Raw genomic sequence first — 19,158 nt, forward strand, 5'->3', positions numbered from 1 at the left:
GGCTTCCGCGGTGTGGGGCCACTCACCCGGAAACAGAAGTAGGATGGCCATTAGGTGGTTGTTGCGGAAGTGTGTGGGGTGGGCGTGGTTAGTGGGCGTGGTTAGAGGTGTGAAGTGGAAAGATTCTGTTTAACTGAGTACTCGAGTGATGCCAGGCAAATTGAGCTAAAAAGACTAAGTCCGAATGGCGAGTACCCAATTCCGGAAGGAGCTGCAGGTCTGCATCCTGCGAGATAGCGTGGTGCAGATCTGGGTATAAAAGACACAAGTTGGGGTCCTGTGGGGACCCAAAAACTACCCTATGCCGCAGGTGCCGCATCGGACAACCTGGGAGAGTCAGCAGTCAGTGGCCCAGCCCGGGAACCGCAGCCAAAGGCCCTGAAACCTCCCAGGTCAGAGGAGCTGCGGGGCTGGGAAACGAGGGTCGGGGTGGTAGTTGTCCGAGGGGCGGGGATACTCGCCTGAACCAGTTAAAGGCAGAAAAGAGAAAAGCTGAGTGAACTCTACAAAAGTAATTAAGGAAAAGAAAGCTCTACCCTTGAAAAGGTTTATGAGCACCACGTGACCAGAACGGGGTAGGGGGTGTGGTGGGCGGGTTTAGAAGAGCTTCTCTAAAGATCCAAGCCCTGGTGACAAAAAAATCCATTATTCCCATCCTTACAAGAGTGAGCCACCTGGCCCCTAACTGCGCGGGGACCGGTTACCGTGGTCTGATTCTCTCCAGAAACTGAAAAATCTCCTCAGATGCAGTTTCCTGGCTGCTGGCCTAGGAGTCTGCAGTGCACCACAGCCCAGAGAACCTGGATCCTCCCAAATGTTATTAAAATAACCTTTTAGAATATTTGAATTTATCTATTGATATTTAAATGCAGTTCACTTTGTTTAGGTGAAAAAGACAAAGTTCTTATAATTTACATTCATCCACCCTAACTCTCTTGTTACACCACACCAGGGGACTTGGTGACTCAGCATCCCCACCCCCCACACTCCCAACCCCAGAGAGCTTTTAGATACTAGTTGTAACAGCAGTGGCTGTAAATGTAATGGGATCTAAAAGTGTGCACCAAAACAACTGTTAAAACTGCAGTGTTTTTGTTTGTTTGTTTTTTCTTTTACATTGTCACTTGACTATGGTGTGACTGTGAATTTCTCCCAAGAAGCGGTGCAATGCCTGCACCCTCCTCAGAAGATTGTGTACAAAGACTGGGTATTGCAGAATTGAAGCAGTCTGGATTTTGTGTGTGAGAGAGAATATTTTGCTTGCTCTCTACCTTATTCCCCTTCAGGGTCCTGGGAAAACAAGTGTACATCTGTGTGACCCCTTCATGACAAAGTCTTGCTAGGTTCACAATACATTCAGAACCTCACTAGTGTAGTGCTGTCATCACAGTCACTCAGTTCCGTTACTTCTGTTCAGTTTTAACTGAGCTGTGAATAGATGTGGGTTTCTGTCATGCCAAGTGGCAATGAATTCTAAATATTTTCAGTATTGGGAGTTCACTGTAAAATCCTCTTTTTTTTTTTTTAAAGATTTATTCATTCATTTATTCATTTATTTTATGTATGTTGCTCTCTTCACCACCACCACACTAGAAGAGGGCAGGCATCAGATCTCATTACAGATGGCTGTGAGCCACCATGTGGTTTCTGGGATTTGAACTCAGGACCTCTGGAAGAGCAGACAATGCTCTTAACCACTGAGCTATCTCTCCAGCCCCCTAAAATCCTCTCTTTATCTACTGAGCACAGTACTGTGGTAGAAATCCAGGGGCATTCAGAAGAATCTCGTTCTCATGTACACAGCTCACTGATCACTCACATCTGCTCACCTGTGGAGCAGGACAAGCGCCCTAGAATACAGAGAGACAGGAGACAGTAGCTAAGAATCCTGGTATGTTGGAGGATGGGTGAAGGAATGGCAAGGGGTTCAGGTAAAAGTGGGACATGAAATCAGTTTTGCCACAGTCTGTTTCACTAGAAATAATCCTGGAGACTTCCTCTGAGAAAAATCTCAGGGTTATCCTACTGTAGAGATGAGAAGACTTTCTACAGAAGAACTGATACTCGGAGGCAATAAAATTTTACCTGACTGTGCATGTGAGTGATGCCGTCCTTATTCTATGCGCATCACTGATCAGGTCTACACACCAGTATTAAATAGTTTTCATTTCAGTGATTTTAATGTATTATAAAATGATGAAAATAACTCTAGGTGTATTTATATTGTTTTGAGATTGAGGGGCTTTTGGTATTCTAGCATATTCTCTACATTTTGGTGTTAACTTCCCTATTCCTGAAAATAATACAAACACAGGTTTGATAAGAATCAGGAGCTACATTTGCAGACAGGTAAACACTATCCTATCTTCCCAGGGACATCTCCTATTGCCTGTTGTCACGACAATTCCAAGTGGTTTCCATTGCTGGGACTGTAATATACTGTGAGATCACCACTAGGTGTGATCCTCCTTGTATTTTCCTGCTCTGTGCTGTTCCTTGGTACTTTCAGGATGACTTTCTGTAAAATATCCAAATAAGATTTTACTGCTTTCCATAGTCAGGGCGTTTAAAGGAAATTCTTTATTTTACAGTTTCTTGAATCTTTGGATATGAAATCAGTTTATAGAAGAAAATTTATATTTTAAAGTCATTTTCTTTTCTAAGAGCTGTATTCTGTTTACATTATTTGCTTCAGGAATATTATCCATTTACATTTTAAATATACTAAAATAAATGAATTTGTTATTATTTAGGGTCTTAAGTGTGGACACTTTCTAGGCGGAATTGGAATGTCCATACAGTATCCTATGCCCTACAATGAAGAAGTTTTTAATATGTACATATTGGTCATTTTAACTGCTGTTAAGCATTGTGTGTTCAACTCAGTTGCTTATTTATTGATTATCTTATAATTTTCTTCCTTGGTAATTTTTGATAGATCCTGTGTTTTTATCAATTATGTTATAAATATATAGCTAAGAAGTACACCTGTTCTCTTAATACTTTTAATTATTGCTGGTCCCATGGATTTTTGGATTTTCAAAACTGACAATATCAATGACTTTCAGAAATACTACATATTTCATAACACTGTGTTCCTTTTTAATTTTTGTAAAACACTTCTGTGCTCTAGTTCACATCTTCCTCAGTTCCTTCAGCAATTTTTCATTTTACAGACCTTCACTTCCTTCAATCACATTGTCCTTGTAGAGACTTTTCATCTACCTAGTAAATTCACTCAAGGATTATGTCTTATGTTTCTTTCTATCTATCTTTTCTATTAATCTTTTTCTTTCTTTCCTAATTTTTATTTAATACTCAGGGTTTTTATTTATGTTTACATATTATATATATATGAGTGTTTTCTTGCATGAATAACTATATATCCTTTACATCCTAGAATTGTAGTTGGGATCCACAGTGTGGGTTTTAGGAATGTATCTTGGGTCTCTGCAAGAACAACAGGTGCTCTTAACCATTAAGCCATCTCTGACTCACTGCCTATTAAGTTATTTATTTGAGTAGCAATAGTACAAAATAGTACAAAATGTAGATGATGGAAAAATCTTCTCTTTACATAGGCATGTATTATTTCTTAACTTTTTCTTTCATTATTGTTGTATGTTAGTGTGAATTCTGAAACAAAGGTACAACCTACTTAGTCTGTATATATTCAGCGATGAATACTTGGTATAAATGTGTAGTGTACTATTCTATGGGGAAGGCTTTTTCTCCACCTCTCAGAATTCCTTAGTATTCAAATTCAGGCCTTAGTATTAGGCTTAAAGATTAGTGAGCTTTCTCCCTTCCACAGTAGCTTGTCTCTTAGCATTGTCCTTGTTCAGTTCCGTTTTAGACAGCTATGTTTGTAAGATTTCATGCATGTAGCTTCTTTGACATTTCCAGGAGACACAATGTCACAATGTCCTCTGGTTTTTACAATATCCCTGCCTCTCTTTCTCAGTGAGCCCTGAACCGTAGTGCAGGTGTTGGGTTGTTTATGTATCAGTTGGGACTGACCATACTCACAGCTCTGCATTTTGACTAATGTGTGTTTTCTGTAATAATCTTCATGATTACAAAATGAACTTTATGGGGTTGGGGATTTAGCTCAGTGGTAGAGTGCTTGCCTAGGAAGTGCAAAGGCCCTGGGTTCGCTCCCCAGCTCCGGAAAAAAAAAAAAAAAAAAAAAAAAAGAACAAAAAAAAAAAAAATGAACTTTATTTGATGAGGAGTGATGACTACATTTATCTGTTGGAATGAGGAGAAATATTTAGAATATAGTGAGGGGTTATGCTGATTGAGTAAACTAGTGGATATAGGTTCTTTTCCAAGATCCTTTACTTCACTAACTGTTGGATGATATCATACAAGTGAAGGCAGATACAAGATAGAACAAGGCCTGTCATCAGACGAGAACAAGGCCTGTCATCAGACGAGAAGGAAGGATGGGCGGAAGAAAAGTTTTAGAAAGAGGAGGAGACTAGAGCGAGGGAGGAGAGAAGTGGCAAGGAGAACATGGAGGCAGATGTTAAGATTCCTCTCTGCACCTTTACAGGTTGTTATGAATATTCTTAAGGGATGGATGTGTACAGGACTTTCTATGTCTAGGTGGGCAATTATATATTATCAATTGGACCAGAGGTTATTGTCTTGTGTTTTCTTTCATGTGGTGAAATAAGTTCAAAAAAGTATGTGGTGGCTGGAGACACTAAGCTGCCACGGAATTGGGATGTATATTTCTGGCATGGTGACAACCTGCCTTGAGAACTAGATGGTTAGTGAGACTGTTGCCAGGCTCAGAGAGAAGCCATCAGTAGTGTGATATGGGATAGAGCAAAGCGGGTAAGACGCTTTGCTGACTGAGATGAAGACCCTTTGCTGACTGAGATGAAGATATCTACCAGATATCTTGAGGCATTACGGTGCAGGACCTAGTGCAGGGGAAAAAGACAGCCTTTTATTTTTTATAATTTTATAGCAACAGCTAACCCTAGGGAAACTGGCTAGTTTTCCAGAACCAAGTATGATTTCCCTCTTGATGAGAGGATCCTAAGTCCAAGTAGAAAGCTGTTGGTTGCCACCAAAGTATGTATGCCATACTTGTGCCTGTAGGATTATCCTTCAGTACAAATCATTGGTATATTTCATAGGTGTCAGAGCTGGGAAGGACTAGTCTCCAGGAGGCTTTAAGGTCAGATCCATCTCATGTCCTCCTAAATCTCTGTCCAAAGTACACAGCTTCTTCAATAATAGCGACTCACCTAGCTCACAACCGTGGGTAGCAGCCATAGCCTATAATCTTTTGGGAGTCTCCTGGACAGCTGTGACCAACAACTTCAAAGCAGGACTCTCACCCCTGGTGTGGGCCATTTTGTTAGAAAATTATGGCACTTGTAAGGAGCATCATCAGCCCAGATTCAAAGTTTTCATTTACACTTTAAATGTGTATGCATACACAGAGGTATATGTATCATTGGCTTTTTTGCTGTCTGGAGAAAGATGATTCCTTATGACTATTTGAAACATCTTTCCTGTCTCTTCTTCCTAATTAAATCCCTTCCATGGTTTTCATTTCCTTACTGAAATCTCTTCTTTGCTGTTGTTCTTCTGTTACTCCCACACATGCCTCAGTGTTCTTTATTTCCTTCCTCCCTGGGTTGCCGCATTTACTTTAGGTGTACTAAGTGAACTAGGAATTTCATTTGAGAGCAAACATGGCAATCTGTCTTTCTGTGACTGGGTTATGTCACTCCTATGATCTTTTCCAGGTGTATCCATTTACATGTAAAGTTCATGGTTTCAATTTTCTTTACACTGAAATAATATTGCATGGTGTATATGTACCACGTTTTCACTATACATTTATCAGTTGAAGTGAGCTTTGGTTGTTTGCCTTTTGAAGCTATTTGATTTTGTCTGCAGTGAGCTTGGGTGAACACATATCTGTGTAGTAGATTCCCCTGTGTACATTTTGCCTCTAATTTATTATGTACTTTACCACTTTAGTGAATTGAGTTGTGTCAGTTTATGACTATCTTCAAATGCACTTACGTTTCCATCTATTTTTTTTAATTCATTTGTTTTACATTCAGATTGCCCCTCATCCCTCCTCTCCTCCCAGTCCCTTACATGCCCCTTCCCCATTACCCTCCCCTTTTCAGAGAAGAGTGGGACCCCCTTGAGTACCAAGCCACCCTGGGACATACAGTTGCAGTAGGCCTAAGGCATCCTTTCCCACTGAGACTCAACTATATCGTCCAGTTAGGAGAAGAGGATTCAGTGGCAGGCAACAGAGTCAGAGTCAGCCTCCACTCCAACTGTTAGGGGACCCACATGAAAACCAAGCTGCACACATGCAACAAATGTGTAGAGGACCTACTTTCAACCCTGCATGTTCTTTGGTTGGTACTTCAGACTCTGTGAGACTCCATGGGCCTAGGTTAGTTGGTTGACTCTTCTGGCTCTCTCAATCCTATCCCCTACTCTTCCACAAGATTCCGTGCGCACGGCCTAATATTTGACTGTTGGTCTCTGTAGCTGTTTCCATATCCAACTGGATGAAGCCTCTCAGGAGGCAGTTATGCTCGGCTCCTGTCTGCAACCATATCAGCGTATCCTTAATAGTGTCAGAGATTGGCTCTCTTACATAGGATGGGGTACCAGTTATGCCAGTCATTGGTTGGCCATTCCCTCAATCTCAGCTTTCTCTTTATCCCTGCATATCTTGTTGGCAGGACAACTTTTGGGTTGAAGGTTTTGTGGATGGTTTGATGTCTCCCTTCCGCCACTTGGCTATAGGAGGTGGCCACTTCAGTCTCCATTTAACCCAATGGTTGGAGTCTGAGCTAAGACCAATCCCATGGACTTCCTGGAACCTCCTTGGCCCCAAGTTTCTAGCTTCTCCCAGAAATGTCACCCATCGTTTGCTGTTCTCACTCATAGCCCTCTCCCATACACATCTCCCCATTACTGTTCCCATCCCCATTCCCCTCTTTTCCCCCTCTTCTACCCTGGTCCCTCCCTTCATCCACCTCTGATGACTATTTTGTTTTCCCTTCTAAATGAAATTCATGCATCCTCCCTTAGACCCTCCTTCTTACTTAGTTTCTTTGGGTGTATGAGTTGTAATATTGTTATTGTGCATTTTATGGCTAATATTTACTTGTGAGTACATACCGTGCATGTCTTTCAGAGTTTGAATTATATCTCACTCAGGATGATATTTTCTAGATCCATCCATTTGCCTGCAAATTTCATGAATTTTTATTTGTAATAACTGAATAGTATCCCATTGTGTAGATGTACCACATTTTCCTTATACATTCTTCAGTTGTGGTACATCTAGGTGGTTCCAATTCTGGCTATTAAAAATAAAACTTCTATGAACATAGTTGAGCAAGTTTCCTTGTGGTAAAGTGGGGCACCATAAGGGGATATACTCAGTACTTGTATGCCTGGGTCTTGGGGTAGAATTATTTCCATTTTTTTGAGAAAACACCAAATTGATTTCCAAAGTGGTTGTACCAGTTTGCACCCCTTGAGTGTTTTTTATATGTGTATATGGATTTTTCCTAGATGAATAAAAGTGTGATTCCTTATAACTATTTCAAACAATCTTTACTGTTATTCTGTGTTTATATCTGTCACTTCTCCAAATTAAATCCTTTCTGTGTCTTTCTATTTCCTTCTTCAAACCTCTTTTGCTCTGTTTTCCCCTCTTTATTAGTCTCTCCCCACATGCCACAGTGGTCTCTTTTTCTTTCCTGAGTTATTGTATTTACTCCAGGCTGTCAACTCACATCTGAAGATTTGGAGCTAGGACCTTCCTGTGAAGAATGTAATGTCTTTCTGGGTCTGGGTTACTGTACTCAATATGTTCTTTTCTAGGTTCATTCATTTACTTGCAAATCTCATGACTTCAGTTTTCTTTACAGCTGAATAATATTACAAAATATATATATTTAATTTTCCTTATCTATTTATCAGATGAAGGATGTTCAGGTTATTTCCCTTTTTGTAGCTATTTTAAATATAGCAGCAATGAACACGGATGGGTGTAGCAGGATGTTGAAGCCATTCAGCATATATCTATGCTACCTGGTTCCACCTCTCCTCTCCAATTGTCCAGAACCCATTGCCTGGCCAAACACTGGTACACCACTGCTAGGCCACCAGCTAGGAGAGGGCAGGGCAACGTCGGTATGGGTGGGATCTGCAGTTTGCCCCTTCCCTCTTGGGCATTAGATATCAGCCTGACCAGGAGCAGGTGAAACAAAGCCAGGAAGAGCATTATCGAGGTCCAGTTAGGAGTCAGTGGGGTCTGGGAAGGAGGCCTTCTTTCAGAATCTTAGGGATACAGTTCCTTTAGGTGAAGGCCTTCTCCAACAGTCTTTAATGAAGCAACTCTTGAACATGAGCTTAAATTGTTCTTCTTTCTTTATTGGAGATGAGTTTGAACACATTCACTTTATTCGGAGTGAACTAAGGGTTATATAGTTTTTGGGTTCGAATATTCAGGATGGAAAAAAGTCATTTGCTGAAAGCTAAATTACTGAGATGCCTCATTAACATGGAGAACTAGTCCAGATGCTGTAATAGTGGTTGACTAGTTGTAACCACCTGGTTGGGGAGGAGGGGCTCTGAGTTATATGCTTTGTGGCAGTCAAAGGAACAGGGAGGGCATTAACCCCACTCCAGCCAGTCTCAGGATGAGATTCTAATCTCAATTTTTTTAGATTTTTGGGGATTGGGCATGCTCCACCTCCACTATTCCCTATCAGTTCCTCAGGAAGCATGGTCCATATGCCCCACATGTGCCAAAGAGTAGAATTTCTATTTGTTTAACATAAAGGTTTACTTATTGAGGGATCTCCATTTTGATTTTCAAAGTGGCTAGATTTTTTTTGTTCTTACTGTCTTTATTCCATATGATTGTGGGTTTTTGTTGTTTCTGGTTAGATTAATGGTAGCATTCTTCTCTACTGTGAGAATTAGTAGTTTACTGTCTTGAGCAAGGATGACTATTTCCTACTTCTCCTGAATCTGTCTATTCTTCACATGAAATGTATTCATTGTCATGTTCTCATGCACAATTCCTCTGATTCTCCTGTGTGTATTTTGCCTCCGGTTTTATTATGTACTGTGATTCTTTAGTGAAGTTAATAGTTTTAATTCATGACTATCTTCAAATGCACTCGTGGCCCCATCAACTCTAAGAGAGGTTTTTGTTTGTTTGTTTGTTTGTTTCCGCGTGCAGCCATATTATTGATGGTGCTTTTCTGTCCAAGCTTTAAATGTCATTCCATGCTATCCTGGCTTTGGGATCATTAACTGGACAGGACACCTGGTAGAATTCTGTTGCTTTAATGGGCCTTTTCGTGTATCTGACATTGTTCTTTAACAGCATTCATTATGTTTTGCTTTTTCTTTTGACTCCTTTACATGAAAGGGCAGCAAACCAGCTATCCATCCTTACTGAAGCAAATACAAATAAAAGAAACAGCAAGAAATGGCCGATTTTCCTGGAAATATGTCTCAGGTCAGTGGTCATATCCATTATTTATATGGAAAATGTTACATTTGAAACCATTAAAATCCTTTCATTTTCTGCTTCTGAAATTCTCCCTGCATTATATAAAAACAATTACAAACAAATACTGTAACAAAATATTCACACTCAACCAACCCAGAGACTATACACCTGAGTGCATTTTTATGCAGTTAGAGTAGTCATTGGGCACAGAAGCTCTGGAGCCTCAGATGTGATTTTATGTTTTCACTGTCAAGCATACCTTTAGGAGCTGATCCACCACCAAAAACAAACAAACAAACAAACAAACAAACAAAAAGTGACAGAATTAGAACTAGGAAAACAATTAACTTTATATACTTTTTCATAACTGGTGGCCATTAACTGTATTCAGTCCTACTTTGTCCCCTTATATTTAACCTTTCATTTTCTCTGTTATCCATGTTCTTCTGGACCTATGTATACATTGTTTCTACAAATAAATATTATTGTCGATATTCTGTACATGAGGGAAAACTTGGTTTATTTCTGACAATCTATGATCTCAACATTGTCGTTCTAAGTCCAACATTTTCCTACAAATTTTTATATCTACCCCTTAAAAATATTTCATTTTATATGTATCATGTTTATCTGTTGATAGACCATTAAGATGAGGCCAAGACTTTGCTGTGGTGAATAAAGGAGCAGTAAACATGTAATATAAATATCTCTAGAGTGAGATGTGGAGTTCTCTGGTATATTCCCCGGAGTGAAAGAGCTGGATCTAATGTTCATTGTGTGTTTAATGTTCAATCATCTCCAAACTGATTTCCACAGTGGCTGTATTAATTTGCAACACAGACAGACAGACAGACAGACAGACAGACAGACACACACACACACACACACACACACACACACAGTGAATAAGACTTCATTCTGTCGACATCCTCTCAAACACTTGTTGTCAGACTGGATGATGACAGCCTTTCTCCCTGGGCTGCGGCACTATTTCAAAGTAGTTTGAATTTTCATCTCTGATAGCATTTTAGGGATCATGACCACTTTCTGCAATATTTGATTCTGTCTTCCTCAAGTATCTGTTCAGGACATTTGCCCATTTGTTGATTGGTAGTTTTATTTCCTTAAAATTGTAATTTCTCTGATTCTTGGTAAATTCAAGATATGAACCCCTATCCAGAGTATTGCTGGTATAGATTCTCACCCATTATCTGGGTGTCTTTGTTCCCTGCTAATTGTGTCTTTGATGAACAGAAACTTTATATTCATGTCGTCCCATCTGATGATACTTGGGGATAGTTTTTTTGTGTTCTTTCTAGTTAATAAATTCTCACCCATCAAAGTATCCTGAGAACTCTTCCCTACATTCTCTAAAATTCTATGTTTCTGATCTTCAGATTTTTTGATGCATTTTGCATTATCTAAAAGTACAGCTTTTAAAACCACATTTCCTCATTACAGAGTTCCTACTGAGACATGCACACTGTGATTCTGTGGGACATAAACACAGCATCCATAACTGCTTTAACCATGTCTATGGTGATTTGAATATGCTTGGCTCAGGGAGTGGCACTATTTGGAGATGTGGCCTTGTTGAAGAAAGTGGGTCACTGAGGGCATGAACTTTAAGACCCTCCTCCTAGCTGCCTGGGAGCCAGTTTTCTCCTAGCAGTCTTCAGATAAATGTGTAGAACTCTCAGTTCTACCTGCACCATGCCTGCTTGAACACTGCCATGCTCCCTCCTTGATGATAATAGACTGAACCTCTGAACCTGTAAGCCAGACCCAATTAAATGTTGTCCTTATAAGAGTTGCCTTGGTCATGGTGTCTGTTCATAGCAGTAAAACCCAAACTAAAACAATGTCCATACCTTAAATGTGCATCATGCTTCAAGGATAGACTTTGTGAGACTACTGGACTACTGCACTATCCTTTTTAATAGAGTGAGAATCTCTGTGAAACAGAATGTGACCACATTAGAAATCATCTTTTTGAGTAATTAAGTCTTGGTTTATCCAGGAAAGCATTGTGCCTGGTATCACTTGGTTGAACTGTACTTTTCTGTTTAAGGGTCTGTTGGCATTCAGAGATGTGGCTGTGGAATTTTCCCAAGAGGAGTGGGGATGCCTGGACTCTGCTCAGAGGGCTTTGTACATTGATGTGATGTTGGAGAATTACAACAACCTGGTCTCTGTGGGTAAGAACATTTTGCTTGTAGAATTCCTACCTCATCATCTATATGTGTGGACTTAATGGGTTGTAAGCTCTGTTAAACTGTCTTGAAAACAATCGGAGACTAAAGACAGTTTGGTAGTAGAAAATAACTGTTTTATAGTTTTGGGCTTTTTTCTTTCCATCTTTCATTTACAGGTATTACACACCCTTTGTTTTGGTTCCAAGATGAATTCGGCAATGAAGTAGCATATAATATTTCTACCCATATCTTTATCTTTTTTCTTTTTCATTAATTTATTTAATCACCTCACATTCTAATCACAGCACCTCCTTCTTTGAAATACCCCCCTCATAAGGCCTCTCCACCCACCAACCGTCCTCTTCTCCTCTGAGATAGGGGAGGACACACACACACAGAGTGCCAACCCACCCAGGCACTTTTAAGTCACTACAGGAGTAGGCATATCCTCTTCCACTAAGGCCAGACATGGCAGCCCAGTTAGAGGAACAGGATCCACAGGCAGACAATAGAATTAGGGTAAGTCCCTACTCCAGTTGTTGGGGGAACCATATGAAGACCAAGTTGCACATTTGCAACATGTTTGCAGGCTATGTTTATATCTGTCATCCTGGATTCACAGACAAGACCCTAGCATTACTGTCCTTTGATAGGCTCCTCCCAGCAGTGGACACATAATCAAACATTACACTGAACACAGGAAGCCTTGTTGAAGTGTTGGGGAAAAGATTGAGGAATCTGGATGGTATAGGGACTCCACAGTTAAGACTAATAGAGTCAACTAACCTGGACCCTTAGGGGCTCCCAGAGACTGAACCACCAACCAAAGAGCACACAAGGTCTGGACCTGCTCCACATCTTCTCTAGCATGTGTTGTCACTTGAGTTTTTGATCATAGCCATTTTGATGGGTGTGAGATGGCACCTCAGAGTTGTTTTGCTTTGCATTTCCCTGATCACTGAGGACTCTGAACATTTCTTTAAGTGCTTCTTGGACATTCAAGATTCCACTGTGGAGAATTCTGTTTAGTTCTGTACTCCAGTGTTTATTTGGGTTATTTGGGTTGTTGGTTTCTAATTTCTTGAGTTCTTTATAAATTTTGCATATTAGCCCTTGGTCAGATGTAGGGTGAGTGAAGATCTATAGGATGCCAATTTGTCCAATTAACAATGTCCTTTGCCTTACAGAAACTTTGCAGTTCTATGAGGTCCCATTTATCAATTGTTGGTCTTAGAGCGTAAGCCATTAGTTTTCTGTTCAGGAAATTGTCTCATGTAGAAATACTTTCAAGACTATTCCCCATTTTCTCTTAGCATATCCAGCTGTATATTGAGGTCTTTGATCCACTGGACTTGTTTTGTGCAGGGTAATATAAAAGGATCCATGTGCTTGTAGGCAACTCACTTATGCTGGCTGTGCCTCAGGCAGACCTAACCCATTTTTTTTCTCGTATTGAAATGGATTGTTTTTTCATACAGTGTATCCTCACTATAGCTACCCAACCCTCTACAGTTTCTTTTGAAACTGTTTCTTCCTGTATCAAATGATCTAGATTCTTGGATATCTGGGAGAATGCTTGTTTTAAAGATCTCATACTTATTTTAGGGGAAAAAAAAAACCCTTCGTGCTTTTAAGTAACCTTTAATCTTAGAAGGAATTGTGTCTTCCAACCAGTAGTATTTTTTAAATTAATAAGTGCAAGTGCTGTGAACATGGAATTGAATTAAATTCATCATCCCTTTTTGAAAAAAATTTAAATATACAAACATGGATTTTACATACTTAGTGAGCACCATCCCTAAGCTAATTACTGATACCTAAATTATGTGGGCCATCTTCCTAAAAGGCTTTCACTGTTTTTGTAAGAATCCATTTAATTTTAGTGAAATAAAAGAATAGAATATTGGGTGTTTTATTCTGAATGACTGCTGTTTGACTTACCTTAAAAGAAATTGTTGCCAGATAGTTATTCATCAAATATGTAATTTTGGAATAATCCCTATTAATCTGAATTATACTCATTTTCCAGAGAACTATTGCATACATGATACTGTTCATCAACATGTGAATACAGAAAAAGAGTCTTGTCAGTATAATGAGCTTGGCAAAATTCTTCATGAACACTTCAAATGTGCACTTTATAAAACTAGTATAACTAGAGAAGCCTCTAAAAACCACAGATGCTGTAAGGACAGGGATGCCTCTGTTGACTCATTAAACCCAGATCAACATAAAAGCACATACATTGGAGAAGAAACTTCTAAATCTAAAGACTGTGAGAAATCTTTAAATTTGTGTTCCAACATTAGACAAGATCAGAGACTCTACACTACAAAGAAAGAGTATAGACAAAAAAAATATGATGACCATTTCAGTTCTACATACAGTTTCATGCAACAAACTAATAACTACATTGGAGAGAAACCACACCAGTGTGGGAAATGTGGGAAATGCTTCAGTACCTCCTCAAATCTCACTGTACACCAGAGAATTCATACCGGAGAGAAACCATACAAGTGCAACCTTTGTGACAAATCTTTTTCCCAGAGCACAACTCTTAAAACACATCAAAGACTTCATACTGGGGAAAAACCTTACAAATGCAGAGAATGTGGAATGTCATTTCCTTACTTGTCATCCCTTAAAGTTCATCAGAATTTGCATCCTGGAGCGAAGCCATACAAATGTAAGGAATGTGACAAATCCTTTACTATAAAGTCAACTCTTATAAAACATCAGAGAAATCATACTGGAGAGAAACCTTACACATGCAATGTTTGTGACAGATCCTTTAGACAATGTGCAAATCTTAAAACACACCAAAGACTTCATACAGGAGAGAAACCTTACAAGTGCAAAGAATGTGGAAAGTCATTTACTCAGTCATCATCCCTTAAAAAACATCAGAACTTGCATACAGGAAAAAAACCTTACAAATGTGAGGAATGTGACAGATCCTTTACTGAGAAATCAACTCTTACAACCCATAAAAGAATTCATACTGGAAAGAAACCCTACAAGTGCAACAATTGTGGCAAATCCTTTAACAGTTGTACAAATCTTAAAACACATCAAACACTTCATACTGGGGAGAAACCTTACAAGTGCAAAGAATGTGGAAAGTCATTTCCTTACATGTCATCCCTTAAAATCCATCAGAATTTGCATCCTGGAGAGAAGCCTTATAAATGTAAGGAATGTGACAAATCCTTTACTTTGAAGTCAAGTCTTAGAACACATCAGATAATTCATACTGGAGAAAAACCCTACAAGTGTAATGTTTGTGACAAATCCTTTAACCAATGCACAAATCTTAAAACCCATCAAAGACTTCATACTGGGGAGAAGCCTTATAAATGCAAAGAATGTGGAAAGTCATTTCATTACTGGTCATCCCTTAAAAGCCATCAGAGTTTGCATACTGGAGAGAAGCCTTACAAATGTAAGGAATGTGACAAATCCTTTACTGAGAAGTCAACTCTTATAAAACATCAAAGAATACACACAGGAAAGAAGCTCTACAAGTGCAACATTTGTAATAAATCCTTCACCTGGTGTGCATCTCTTAAAACACATAAAAAGTTTCATAGTGGGGAGAAACCTTACAAATGCAGAAAATGTGGAAAGTCTTTTCCTCAATTATCAACCCTTAAAAGACATCAGAAAATTCATGAAGACAAGGGACATACTGGGGAGAAGCTTTACAAATGTAATGACTGTGACAGATCCTATATCTACCATTCGTCATTTAGAAGGCATCAGAAAATTCATTCTCCATAGAAATTATACAAATGCATGGAATGTGGTAAGTCCTATATTAAACTGTCACAACTTAAAATACATTATAGAGTCCAGACTGGAAAGAAACCATACAAATGCATGGACTTTGACAAATCATTAATCATTCACATTTTAAAAGACATCAGAGTATTCATTCTGAAAAGAGAGGACTTTACAGATGTAAGGCATGTGATAAATCTTTTTATAATCTCTTGGAGAACATCATAAAATTCAAACTGGGAAGAAAAATACCAATTTAAATAATGTGACAGAGCATTTATCTTATATTCTCTGCTTACAAATCATATTATACATAATGTAAACATAATGATGTTTGTGAAATCCTTAAAATAGTTTATATCATAAAAGAGTATCATAGAGTTTATTTAAATAAAATTCTGCAAATGTGTCTGAAGAGTTGTGTTTTTTTAATGTGTATAGGTATTTTGACTATATGTATTTCTGTACACAAGAATGCCTACTACCCATGGAAGCCAGAAGTGGATTGCAGATTCTCTGAAGCTGGAGTGTTAGGCAATTGTGAGCTGCTATTTGTATGCTGGAAATTGAACCCCTATTCCCTGGAAGAGGAACCAGTCAGTGATCTTGACCACTAAGCCATTTCTCCAGCCCTTGGGAAAAGATAATAAAAAAAACATTTATCTTCAGTATCCAAAAATTCAAAATAATGCCAACTCTCCTTTAGTCCTAGCACTCATCTTGCATGTAATTTTAAAAACACGTTTCCTCCTTCCCAGGATCAAATGCAACCATCCCCCAACCCAGAAAAGCCGAGAGCTGCTGTCCTGAGTTCCACTGGCTCCCTCTTGCTTCTCTTTGTTCCTCCTACATAGCTTTGCCAAGCCACCAGCTATAGTACTGCCTTTGCCCAAGGATGAAAAAACACTTCAAACAGCTTTATTATTTTATAACTTGTCAGGGAACACAGTTACTGGGCAAAGAATCTCCTGCCCTAATCTTATCAGCTAACAGATGGCTCCCACCAAACTTCTCGGCCCACCCTAGGTGCCTCGTGGCCTTACGTGACTCCTTTCTTCTTCCAATACATGACTACAAAAACTCTTTCCCTTTTTTTGCCTCTTGCCTTCCTCCTGGGACCTGGAAGTCCCACCTTTACCCTTCACCCGCAATTGGTTCCCACCTACTTTACTGACACAATCAAGAACCAATTAGGAAACAGTACCTCTCCCTACACAAGACACCAAGGCAGGGCTATGTCTGAGTTTGATGCCAGTCTGCTCTATATAATGACTTCCAGGACAGCTAAGACTACATAAATCCTGTCACAGAATAAAAAAATCATAATAAGGACAAAATGTAATAACATAAAAGATCCAGAAAGGCCTTAGTTCTGCCTGTAATTTTGCTGTACATCACAAAACCCAAAATCTGTCCTTCTCAGAATCAATATTGAATTAAAGAAGAAGAAGAAGACAAGAAAAGGATAGAACTGCTCTTGTGGATGGTAGAAGAGAAAGTATTTATTACAGTTATATGAGTGCATGGCCAGTGGCAGACACATCTAGGGGAATTCAGAGTGCTCATGACCCTAACCAAATGTGGAGAGTGGGAAGGGAAGGGAAAGAGGGAAACTTAAGTACAACAGCCAGGAAGCCAAAGGTATAAAAGGAAACTAAATGCCTGGATTATATAGGAAGAGTCTCTGGGAGAAGGGTAGCCCAACTCCTGGGTTAGAGAATTCAGGGTAGAGGGTGTGGTATGCTATCCCTACCCTGTAACAGGTAGGCACTGAAGAATTGCTGGGAGAACCTGGAGGTCAGGTCTGCTTTGATATGTGAAATGGCCATCACAGCTGCTTGTCTCAGGTTTGAAATTTAATGTCCTCGCCTTTGAAATAAATAATAATAAATAAAAGGTGACATGATGGCTTGTGATTTCTTCCTTCTGAGACTGGGACATAATTTGAGATTAAAAGTTTGGAATCTTGGCCAAGTCATGCTGTTTGACTGATTGTCCAGGCTCTGCAGGAACATTTGGGGCTCAGGATATGAAAGCATCAGTTTGGGCACTTTGTTGTTTTTACTTGGTTGGAACTAGGCTAAACAAGATATATTTTAGGGACAGAGGGTAACATTGAGGTGTTTATGGGGTATACTGATTATAAAGTAAAGCCTTTCTGTTTGACTTTTAAGTGTACAGTAAAGCCTTGGTGTCTGGCTTTGAATATGCACTGTTTCACCAAAGCCTTCACTATGTTTGAGGTAATAACTAGCTGAGATTTGTTTTGCCACCGACTGATAAGCTCACTTTGTAAGTACAAGAAACCTTGCAGCTGCACAAACCTTGGTCCTATGACACTCCTGGCAAATGTGGAGTTCTTACATTTGATTTTGGCTAGCTCTAACCAAAAGGGACTGAGATTTGTGTAGGTTGTCAGCATTCCTGGGCAGCAAGGGCAAAATAGCTTTAGTAGTTGCAGTCCCAGTTAATGTTGTGTAATGACTGAATAAAATAACTGTAGTGAGCTTGCTGGGTGTCAGTCTTTTCCAAGAAGGCTGAAGCTTTCTGTTCCTTTGTAAAATGCAAGCTTAGCATCTTGGTGAGTTTCTATATCTGCTGTGGCACCAACGATCAATATCAATAATAAGACTGTTCATAGGTGTACATTTCAATCTTTTAGGCCCATGGTCCTGGTAGATGGGGAGGGGTATCCCAAGACCAAAGAAAGTCCCCACCCTCAGGAATAGGCAGGTGGGGAAACAGGTCGATAATGGACAGTACTTATCTGTAGTTCATTTGACTTGTGTGAAGTGATCCAAGCCAATTACCTGAAGCTTACAAGAATTATTTTAAGTTTACTAAAAGAAGTAAATTTTAAATATATTAGAATTACCACAGTTTGTAATCTGTAGTGAAATCCACAGAGTAGGAGAAAAGAAAAAACAGTAGATGCATACCTTTGAGTCATAGTAAAAGCTATCATAAAATGATTTTAGTTAAAAGCATTTAACATTCTTTCTTCTATCTAGAAGAATGGGTGTGTGCAGATGTCCTTACCACAGCGAGAAGCACGTTTAAAATCTATATTTAGAAGACAGCCAAAGGAAATTTAAAATCTTGAGCCTGAAACTATGATAATATTAACAAGATGTTACCAGAGGTAGACTGATAGCTTATCAGAACTCTACTGGTTAATACTAAAACTTTGTACTTTTGAAGTCTTCATACATCAGTAGCGTAGCAAGGGAAAGAAATCCAAAGCATTCTTCATTCTTTTTTATGTACCTTAAATCATTTGTTTCCCCAATTATTTACCATGAGACATAGATGATGGACTATTGACAGCTGTCATTATAAAGCAAATTCCTTTTTATAGAGTAGTAAAAAGTTACTTTGAAACGTATTTTGTGAAATTTTGCCTCTTACTAGATTCTGGTAAGCTGTTTTTCTTTATCAGCTGGAGGCCTAGGAAAGTGTGACTTGAAACCTCATTTTACTTTGAAGAGAACTGAGAAGGCATCTGAAGCCTTGGGTGCTGCTGTTAAATAGATGACACTATCCCTAGCCTGGTCATCAAGGCCAGAGACCTGAGAAGGATAAATTTCACCAGAGTAAGACAAAGAGCTTTCAAGTCTATGAAAAGTGACAGTAACTTACCAAACACCT

The 19,158-nt window shown here is 39.2% G+C and overlaps 1 protein-coding gene across 1 annotated transcript; it reads left to right on the forward strand.

Moving 5' to 3' along the window:
- The first annotated feature begins 102 nt into the window (after positions 1-102).
- On the forward strand, positions 103-15,925 carry LOC116892748 (zinc finger protein 54-like). The gene is made up of 4 exons (XM_032894626.1): positions 103-392; positions 9,452-9,541; positions 11,607-11,733; positions 13,760-15,925. The coding sequence occupies exons 2-4, from the start codon at positions 9,512-9,514 to the stop codon at positions 15,508-15,510; spliced, it is 1,908 nt and encodes a 635-aa protein (XP_032750517.1). The 5' UTR covers positions 103-392; positions 9,452-9,511; the 3' UTR covers positions 15,511-15,925.
- Positions 15,926-19,158: the final 3,233 nt, after the last annotated feature.

This window comes from Rattus rattus, chromosome 2 (genome assembly GCF_011064425.1).
Source record: "Rattus rattus isolate New Zealand chromosome 2, Rrattus_CSIRO_v1, whole genome shotgun sequence".
Lineage (NCBI taxonomy): Eukaryota > Metazoa > Chordata > Mammalia > Rodentia > Muridae > Rattus > Rattus rattus.

Excerpts from the sequence above, each read along its gene's own strand:
- LOC116892748 (XM_032894626.1), top strand. The coding sequence starts at position 9,512 with ATGGCCGATTTTCCTGGAAATATGTCTCAG. Across the intron at positions 9,542-11,606 it reads TTCCTGGAAATATGTCTCAG|GGTCTGTTGGCATTCAGAGA; the intron begins GTCAGTGGTCAT and ends TTTCTGTTTAAG. Across the intron at positions 11,734-13,759 it reads CAACAACCTGGTCTCTGTGG|AGAACTATTGCATACATGAT; the intron begins GTAAGAACATTT and ends CTCATTTTCCAG.